This window comes from Octodon degus, unplaced genomic scaffold (assembly GCF_000260255.1).
Source record: "Octodon degus isolate 3935 unplaced genomic scaffold, OctDeg1.0 scaffold00331, whole genome shotgun sequence".
Taxonomy (NCBI): domain Eukaryota; kingdom Metazoa; phylum Chordata; class Mammalia; order Rodentia; family Octodontidae; genus Octodon; species Octodon degus.
The window spans coordinates 1,121,267-1,130,762 of NW_004524907.1; the positions used below are offsets into that span (position 1 = coordinate 1,121,267).

At 47.0% G+C, this 9,496-nt stretch overlaps 1 protein-coding gene across 1 annotated transcript; it reads right to left on the reverse strand.

The window, feature by feature from the left end:
* Window positions 1-1,164: 1,164 nt before the first annotated feature.
* On the reverse strand, window positions 1,165-4,623 carry Txnip (thioredoxin interacting protein). Its single transcript, XM_004647849.2, has 8 exons — window positions 4,055-4,623; window positions 3,579-3,651; window positions 3,292-3,439; window positions 3,094-3,196; window positions 2,702-2,958; window positions 2,450-2,606; window positions 2,177-2,328; window positions 1,165-2,050 (listed from the first exon to the last, which is right to left on the reverse strand). Exons 1-8 carry the CDS (start codon window positions 4,302-4,304, stop codon window positions 2,015-2,017), a joined length of 1,176 nt encoding a protein of 391 aa, XP_004647906.1. The 5' UTR covers window positions 4,305-4,623; the 3' UTR covers window positions 1,165-2,014.
* Between the last annotated feature and the right edge of the window lie 4,873 nt (window positions 4,624-9,496).

Here is a 9,496-nt window from a genome sequence, read left to right on the forward strand (position 1 = left end):
GGGTTCAGACCCCAACTCCACAAAAGTTAAGAAATATGGGACTGGGGAGATAGCTTAGCAGCGTAAGTGCCTGCCTGGCAAGGGCAAGATCCAGAGTTCAATCCCTGGTCCCACTAAAGTAATACTTTTACTACTTTAGTAACCCATGCCATGATCCCAGTGCTCTGGGCAGGTGGGGCAAGACGATTAGGAATTTGAGACCAACCTAGTCAATTTAGCTAGACTGCCTCAAAACCTGAGGGCTGGGGCTGTAACTCAGTGTGAAGACCTTGGGTTCAACCAGTAGTGAAAAGGGAATTTGAAACATTTGGCTTCCAAATCTTTTCACAGATGTGGTTTCTCTGTGCTTAAGAATTCATTAACTCCAAAAATGAAAGAATGTAGTAATGACTGGCGATGGCTGTGGAAGACTAGCCTAGACCAGCAGAGGAACTCACTTCAGCCCTTTGGTGAAGGGACAGCACCCCAGCTCCAGACCCCGCCTTCTCAGCCCTGGCCCACCCAGTCACAGGCAGGCTGACCAGCCTCCCCACAGTGGGGTCTTCAGCAACAGGAACTGTAAAGCAAGGGAAGCTCCTGGGAGGATACCTTCTCATAGATTCCAGAGACAAGAACATTTTTAGCCATTAAAAAATTTTTTATTTTAAATTTTTTTTACAAAGAGTACCCCACGTGGGATGAAAATACATCTGGTTAAGTACAAAATATAGTTTTTATCATACAAAAAGTTACACAAAATACAAAAACAATGATACCACCACCTTCAGCCCATACTTTCTGGCGGTAAAAATTCTCAGCAAAGTGTGGAGCTCAGTGCTCTGACAAAAGACAGCAAACAAAGTGCTTTGGCTGAAGGGGGCTGATCAAGTGCCAGAGGCTACAGTGAGAAGACGGGCTGGCACCCCCTCTCCTAACACTGGGCAGAAAGGGGGCCGACGCGCCCTCTAGTTTCTCATGGCAGTGTCTGGAGGCTCTAATCACAGTGTCGGGGCATTTGTTCCAGAGTCCCTCCTGCGGTGTATAGAGTCACAGTGGGCGAGGCGGAGAGCAGCAGCCCTTGATATGATTAATGTCAGAATTATACAATTCTGCACACTGGGACAAAGCCTCGAAAGTCATGCTAACACATTCATGTCATTACACACAGCCCTGGAGACTAGTAGCTTACATGTGAGATGGGGAAGAAAAGCACAGAAACAAAATTAATAGGAACTAAAGTGCTGATAGCATCCCCTCGGAATCAATTCCAAGGAGTCACATGAAAAGAAAAACAGATCCTCTCCATGTTAAGTTTGCAACAGAACACAGTGCAATAAGGCTCTATGAATGGCTTTTAAGGCTTTTGGTGCGGCGTAGTTGCTACTGCTTTAAGCCAGGTAGAAAATCCTAAAGAAACATCATGTCAGAAAAGCTTCCCACAGGAGAAGCACTCTACAGCCGAAACCAAATTAGCCTTGGAACATTTTTTTTTCTTGTAAGTGGGAAACATTGATTTTAAAAACCTCTTTTGCTTAGTTCACTAAACTGATTCTGTTCCACATGGCACGAGTTGGAAGTTCGATGTTATTCCAACAATCTGTAATTCCTTTTTTAAAAAAAATTGGGAGCCTGGGGTGGTGGTGCACACCTATAATCCCAGCACTCAGGACGCCGAGGCAGGATTGCTGCAAGTTCGAGATCAGCCTGAATTAAAGTGATTTCAAGGCTGTAACTCCAACTACTGAAAATGCCTCAATCTTCACGGAGATCTGAGAAAATAGAATGAGGCTGAATTTCTCTAGTGTGTTTTTAAACCCATCCAGCAAACACTCCTATATCCCAACTTTGGCGCCGGCTGATAAGTCCATGCCATCTGAGGCCTGAACTGCCTGCTGATCACGGCCTGCATCAGGGAGTCTGAGGCTGGGGGGGACCCATATCCCACTGCAGAGACCACAGTGTCTCTAAGAAAGTGAGAGTCCACAAGAGGTGGGAAGAAATGAGTAGGCACAGCTGCTTCTTTTCTTCCGGGCGCTCACTGGACATTGTTATTGAGGATGCAAGGATCCACCTGAAAATAACAAAGCAGAGGTCAACTGACTTTGGGGAAGACCACAAACAGCCTTCTTTTAGGTCCTCCAAGCCAAGCACTTACTGAAAGCTTAGGACAAGTATGAAGAAAAATGACAACTCTCACCTCAGTGTACGTGGGTGGTGGCATGAACTTGAACTCAGGAGCATACATAAAGATAGGGCTATCTTGAGATCCATCAGCGTCCTCCAGCAGCGGAGTGGTTGGGCTCTCCAATCGGTGATCTTCAGGAATTATATCCATGTAACAAGGAGGAGCTGCAGTGAGGAGATAGAGGAATAAACAGCTTAGCCAAGAAATGCCAAACTATCACAGTTTTACACATCTAAATAAGGCCAGGGTGTGTGTGTGGGGGGGGAAACATTGTGTGGGGCTCACCTTCTGGAGTATCAGGGATGTTCAGGTCTATCCAGCTCATTTCCGAGCTAGCTCTGCTGGCCATGCTGGATGTCCGGCTGCTTAGACCCGACCTACTGCCAATCACCAGGGGTAGGTCAAGGATGACTTTCTTGGACCCGGGGACACTCACATAGATCTAGAAAGGAAGATGGGATTTGTTAGATGGGAAGCCTGGGGGAAAACACTACTCTGGAAACAACTTCTCTCCTACAGCCACCCCCACCCACTCACCAGCAAAGAATATTCAACTCGAAGGATGTTGCAGCCCAGAATAGACGGCCTGATCTTCTGCACCCGAAGGCTCTTGCCTCGCCATGATGCGCATGTCCCCGAAATAATATGATTGCCTCTCACCGACGACAGCTTCTGCGTGAACACCTTGGTCTGGCCGTTGGCAAGGTAAGTGTGGCGAGCCACAATGGCTGCTTTGGGGACCACAATGCGGGAGCATGTATTCTCGAAGTCAGCATGAATGGAAATGTCATCACCTGGCAACCAGAGAGAAGTAAACATTGACCAACAGTACAGCTAAGGACATCCCCTGTGCTCCTCCTACCCCGCATCCTTAGTGCCATCCCCGAGCCCCCATTTCCTGTCAGTCCTTCTCAGCACAAAGTTTTTACCTTCACAGAATCCTTTTCTGTCAATTCGAGCGGAGACCGATACACGTCCATCGGGAATGAACATGCAAGAAACTTTCTTCTCCTTTTTAGCGGACACTGGAGCCTATGTAAAAGAGAGGAAAGAGCGTTTTATGTGTATTGCCCAAGACACTTTATCATCCTATGACCAAGCACAACAGAACTTGGAATGAGCCTCACCATTAAATCAGGGGTATTGATATCCACCAGATCCATCACTTCAAAGTATTTCTTGGTCTCCTGAGTTGGCTGGCTGGGGCGATCAAGAAAAGCCTTCACCCAGTAGTCTACACAACCGTATTTTCCTTTGAAGGATGTTCCCAGAGGCCTGTGTCCAAAACAAAAGGTGGGGGAGGTACATTTAAAACGCTTTCCAGGAACAGTATGTGATCACAGAAGTAGGAAGATTTTTTTTTTTTTTTTTAAAGAAACAGAGTCCAAAAAGATGCATTTAGTTGATAACCTACCCTTCAGGAAGCTCAAAGCTGAACTTGTACTCGTATTGGTTTCCAGGTCTCATGATCACCATCTCGTTCTCACCTGAAAGGGGAGAAAAAGCAGGTAACCATTAGGTTTCTCCTTACACTTGAAATGCAGCTGTGTGTTGAGGATGTCCGCACTGTATCCAAGAGGGACCTAATACACCCATTTCCATCCCTTACGTTCTTAAAGATTCGGATGCAACTTAATTTTACAATTTTGAAAGGCTGGCCCAGAAAAACAAAGAACAAGCAACTTGTGTGTCAGAAATTTCAAACAGCTGAATAATCACGGGGTGGATGGAAGGGATATGTTTGCAAATTAAAACGAAGAATTAGGAAGTAGCCCATAGCTCAAACCGCTCCAACTGGGCGAGCTGCAGCATTCAGCACAAGCTGGACGCACTCCTTCAGGTGAACTGGCTCTCCCGCCCCTGCAGTGACTGCCCGGGAGCTGCGCTCACCTGTGGGCTGGTCCTCCAGGCTGAGCGTGTCTTCGTAGCGCAGGTAGTCCAGGCTCTGCTTGCACTGCTGCGAGCCCTGCATCCACACGACCTTAGCCACGCCGCAAGCCAGGATCCTCAGGGCTTTGACTCGAGTGACTTCACACACCTCCACGACCACCCGGCCGGCCACCTTCTCCCCGCTGCCGTACACCTTCTCGGGGTCGTTAAAGACCACCTCGAAAGATTTGATCTTCTTGAACATCACCATGATTGAGTTGAGTCGACTGGCTCCGGACAAGACAAAACCCCAAATCCAAAATGACTCTTCAGCCAAAGATTTCACTCTTGCTTAAGGAAAAGTATCCTTAAGCAGGTGGAGCTTAAAAAACAAAAATCAAAAAAGATGCCCACTAAAGGAATCTTCACTTTCAAAAAGATGCCTGGAAATGTTCTAACCTGCTGGCTATGCCAAGAGCTTTTCTTAAGAAAAAATTCTTCTCCCTTTTTTTTCCCAAGGTGCTGGAGGAGCGCTCCGGAGATCCACAGGACCGCAGCTCTACCCAAAGAGGAAAACAGACTTAGGAGCCAAAGCCGGAAACTGCCTCTATATAGTTGCCAGACCCGGCTGCACCACGAGAGTGCTAGCCCGGAGGCTCGTGCTGCCCTCGTGCACAGCTCTCCCATTGGCTGCCTGATCCGTGTTTACCAGGAGCCCGGCCAATCAGCGCAGCCTCAGGGGCGCGTGGACACGGAGTGCACGGGAGGGAGCGCGGCTGCTGCGCCGGGGTGCGCCGGTAGCGGGGCGGGGGAATGGGGTGGAGGAAGCTCGGGGCGATGTCCCCGCGGGGTCGGAGCCGGGTCCGAACGCTGAAACCGGTCCAGGGCGAGAGCCCTTGGGGGCCTACTGTGGCTGATGGTCTGGGAGCGGCTTTTTTTTTAAAGATAGAAAATGTGCTTAGGAGGGACGTTCATGCCCAGCCTTAGCCGGGCAGTTTAGTCGCCGCTGTTTATTCCTGGCTCACAAGTCGCAAGTCTGTGGAAAAACAACCCCAGAGCGCCAAGAATACTTGAGGATTGGGGCGGAGGGCAGAGCGCTGAGGTTATTAGTCACAGATCCTCTTTGCCCTTCTCTTGGCTCCGGTGTCTAGTAAAACCCTCCACGAAACTGCTGTCGGTTTGGAAGGGGAGCTCGCCACGCACTTCCACCCTCACCCCGCCGCAGCCTCCCCAGCTCCTCGCTCCGGAAATTGTGCGGGCGCGCCCGCATCCTGCCGCTTATGCCCTCATCAGTGTCTGCTGCGGAGTTGGGGAACATTTTGTTTATGTTCCTCTGCTCCCCACGTTACGTCTGTAGTGAGATGTGTCCTTCCAATTCTGATGATCTTCCCCGCTTCTCCGGGAAAAAAAAAGCAGCTTTGTCCTTTGAATTTTCTTCCTGAGATACTTTCATGCATTCTTGTTTTCATCTCTCTGAAGTTACGAAATCAAATGCTCATACATCAACCTTTTTTTCCCCTTAATTTTGAGTCAAGGTCTCACTCTGTATGATTCAGACTGGCCTCGGACTGTGGAGTGCTGTGATGGTTTACATCCATAAACCTGTTGTTCTATATGCAATCCCTGAGTGGATTAAAAGGAAGATAGTGCTTCTGTTTACGACCAAAGTGGAACACTTTCCTTATTTTTTTTTCCCCCTCCCTAGTTAGTTTAGAAATCACTAAGAAAGGAAAAGGCGATTGAGAATGGCATCATGAGCGTACGGACCAAAGCAAGGTGATAGGGGCAGGACTTTGATTAGTCTGTGGAGGTTTCCTTCGCCTACCTGGCTGACTGCGAGATGCCCTAGGAGCTGGTTTCTGAGAGATTATTCCTAAATGTAATGAAGAAATTTAATATGCAAAGGAATACTTCTAACCCCTTTTCTTGGATTCCTAGACCTGTCCCGTATTTGCACTGGGCTGTCAGGAGATTATTATCTCATTCCTTGTGCTGGAAGGAAGAAGATTGTGTTCCCAGGTTTGAGATGGGGAAGTAAATAAGAGCCTTTCAGTATACAAAAATCCTATCTTCTCAGCAAGAGGAAGGCCAGTCCGTGCTCTTACTGCTTCTTCCTTGGTCCTCACAAACCCTGCCTGGATTGACACCCGGAGGGTACCAAGTGCCAACTCAGCCCTGATACTAAGCTAGCTCAGAATCAAGCGTCATGACTGCTGGGAAACACACACAGGAACATGTTGATCCGTGGGGTGTGTGGGTTGAGACAGCACCCTGTTCTAGAACATGAACCAACTGGGTTCTAGGTGTTTTCAGTTAGTCAACAGTACTGACTGGTGGGGAAGGTGAAACTGTCACTGAAGTTACTTTATTTTTTGAGACAGGGCTTTGGCATGTAGCTCCTGCACCGCCACCCTTGGCCTCTTACTCAACTAATGTTAAGAGCTCAATATTATGGCTTTTGGTCGGCATGGTGGTATGCACCTGTAACCCTAGCACTACAGAGGCTGAGGCAGGACTGCCTCAAATTTAAGGCCAGCCTGGGCTACACAGTGAATTCAAGAGCAGCCTGGGCTACACAGTAAGACCCTGCCACAAAAAACAAAGCAAAGCAGAACAAAACAACACCTTCTAGAAAATTTTAATCTGAATGGGTATGAAAATGTAAGTATGAAACACCAAAATACTTACCAAAACACACAAATCAGTATTATTACTGCAAATAGCATGCAGATTACTGCAAAAACTATACACGTTTTGAAGTGACAACAGGAGTGTGGAGATCAGGGTGGAGTTGATTCCAGATGGTTTAGAGAATGCTGATAATTTATTCATTTGGAGACATCTATGAAGTAGTACAATTTCAATTTCAAAAATCCCACAGCAGTTCTTGCTGTTTTGCACTTCGTTTCTAGTTTTTCCTTATCTTCTCATTTTAGAGGTCAGTGCAGGCTGCTTGTTTACTCTGTGTATGCCTGAGTTCTCTTCAGTGCCCAGTGCTGTTTGATTTTGGCAAGTGCAGCTGCCTAGCAGGCCCAAGGCCAAGGCATGTTGTGAAAAGCAGGCCTCTTGGACAAAGTTGTTTATGACCTTTCACCTTATAACTCTGGATTCTGATAAACATCTGCCTCCTGATTTTTCTTTCTCAGTTCTTCAGTCAGAAGAAGAAAGAAGCAGGAGGCATGGTGGCACACACCTGTAATCCCAGCACTCTGGAGGCCGAGGCAGGAGGATCATTGCAAGTTGGAGACCAGCCTGGAGTACAAAGTGAGCTCGCAGCCAGCCTGAACTGCATAGTGAGACAAAAAGAAGGCCAGGGAAGTAACCCAGAGGCATAAGCCCCTGCCTGGCAAAAGTGCAGGGTCCGTCCCGAGTTTCATCCTTGGGACCAAAAAAAAAGTAGAAGAAAAAAATTGCAAACTCCTGCCATGTAAACAGGGTAGAAGCACTTGTGTATGGAAAGATGGCAGGGCCAGGGCAAACAGCAAAGCTGCACTCCATCCAAGACTTTGGAAAGTTAGGTCATCATTTACCTGCACCTGCCCCGCTCTCTTAGATCTCAGTGAAAGTAGCAAACCAGGTGGCAAAGTTGGTTGTTTGCTTTGCTGTGGCTGACAGGACAGCCAAGGGCTTTAGGAGGGAAGTGCCTCTGGCACTGTTGCCAGGCAGACAAGGACTGATGGCATTTCTGTCTTCTTTAGCTTCCAGCCTGACCAACATTTAGGACTGTAAAGACACATGCCCCTCCTACCCCCCAAAAATAATCACATTTTCGTCCTTTTAATCACTCCTGTCACCTTTATTCCCATAAGCTTCTTTTAACCCTCATCCAAAAGGGATTGAGAGTACAGGATCCAGCACTGTCCAACTGTGTGCATGGTTCTAGGCCAAGGATAACTCAGAATACATTAACAACTGTGTATCATCTTAGAGTTCAAAATGACTTCTTATGTAATTGTCAGTTTTGAGCAATAAAAAATAACCAAGTAGGGCTGGTGAGATGGCTCAGTGGTCTAAAGCACCTACTTAGACCAAGCTAAGCTAAGCAAAGCACAGGGACCACGGTTCAATCCCCCAGCACCACATGCCAGCTAGCCCCGCCCCCTGGTGGGCTGAGCTGGCCACACACACTAAATAAATAAATAAATAAATAAATAATTAATTAATTAAAAAAAATAACTAAGTTCTGCTAGGCATGATGACTCAGATCTGTAATCCAAGCTACTCTGGAGACTGAGGCAGGCAGATTGCAAATACCAAGGTAGGCAGGGTTATGTAGAGAGACTCTCTCTAAAAATACAGAATATAAAGGGCTGGGCTGTAACTTAGGGGTAGAGCATCTCTGAGTTTGATCTCTGGTATCATAAAACAAAACAAAACAAAACAAAAACAAAAACAGGGCTGGAGAGATAGCTCCGAGGAAAGCTAGCTCAACAGACTAAAGCACCTGTGTAGGTAAGCTTAGACAAACACAGGGACCCCTATTCCATCCCTGGCACCACATGCTGTGCCAGCCCCGCCCCCAGGGTGGCCTGAGCGGGCCCCAGAATCCAGGGTAGGGTGTAGTGGTGCACACCTGTAATCCCGGTGCTGGGGAGGCTAAAAACAGGAGGATCACTATGAGTCCAAACTGTGTAGTGAGACCCTGTAACAACCAAATACATCTAAAAAAATTTTTTTCTTTTCTTTTTTTTTTTCTTGGAATCAAACTCAGGACCTTGCACTTACAGGCAGCTGCTTGTGCCACTGAGCTATCCTCTGGCCAGATTCTTTATATGTCGATAGTACCTATAAAGTTATCTGCCAGGTCTTTTGTAGTTGACAAAGGGACTAACAGATTAGAGGGGATATAAAGAGAATGAGGTATCTGCGTGCATCAGCTCCCCACAATGGGTGTAATCACCCCTGCACACTTGTACCAATAAAAAGTAAAGTCACCTGTCATTAATGTTAGGTTTATTTCTTTTTCTTTTTATGCATTTATTTTTGAGAATAGAAAGAATTTCTTTCTTTTTTTTTTTTTTTTTTTGCAGAACCAGGGATTGAACTCAGGCCCTTGTGCTTGCCAGGCAAGCGCTTATTCTACTGAACTATCTCCCCAGCCCCTGGCCCAGAGTGGAGGCAGATCTAGCTATCCTTCCTGAGTTTCACCCCCTGGAGGGAGAGAGAGCTTCTGTCTAAAAGGGGCCCAAAACATGGGTTGCCCCAAGCCTAGATTATCTCATTTAATTCTCACAATACCCTTGTGGTTCAAGATCAGTAAAATCAAGCTCAGAAAAGTGAAGTAGCTTAGCCGAGCATGGAAGTAGACACCTAGAGCTCCTGTGCAGAAAGACTCCAAGTTTGAACTCAGGCTGGGAAATTTAGCAAGTTAGTGAGCCCCTATTTCAAAATGAAAATGTGATGTGGCTCAGTGCTAGAGTGTTTGCCTGTCATGTAGAAGTCCTTGGGTTCAATCCCCAGTAC

Excerpts from the sequence above, each read along its gene's own strand:
- Txnip (XM_004647849.2), bottom strand. The coding sequence starts at position 4,304 with ATGGTGATGTTCAAGAAGATCAAATCTTTCGAGGTGGTCTTTAACGAC. Across the intron at positions 3,197-3,291 it reads TCAATACCCCTGATTTAATG|GCTCCAGTGTCCGCTAAAAA; the intron begins GTGAGGCTCATT and ends TCTTTTACATAG. Across the intron at positions 2,959-3,093 it reads CAGAAAAGGATTCTGTGAAG|GTGATGACATTTCCATTCAT; the intron begins GTAAAAACTTTG and ends TCTGGTTGCCAG.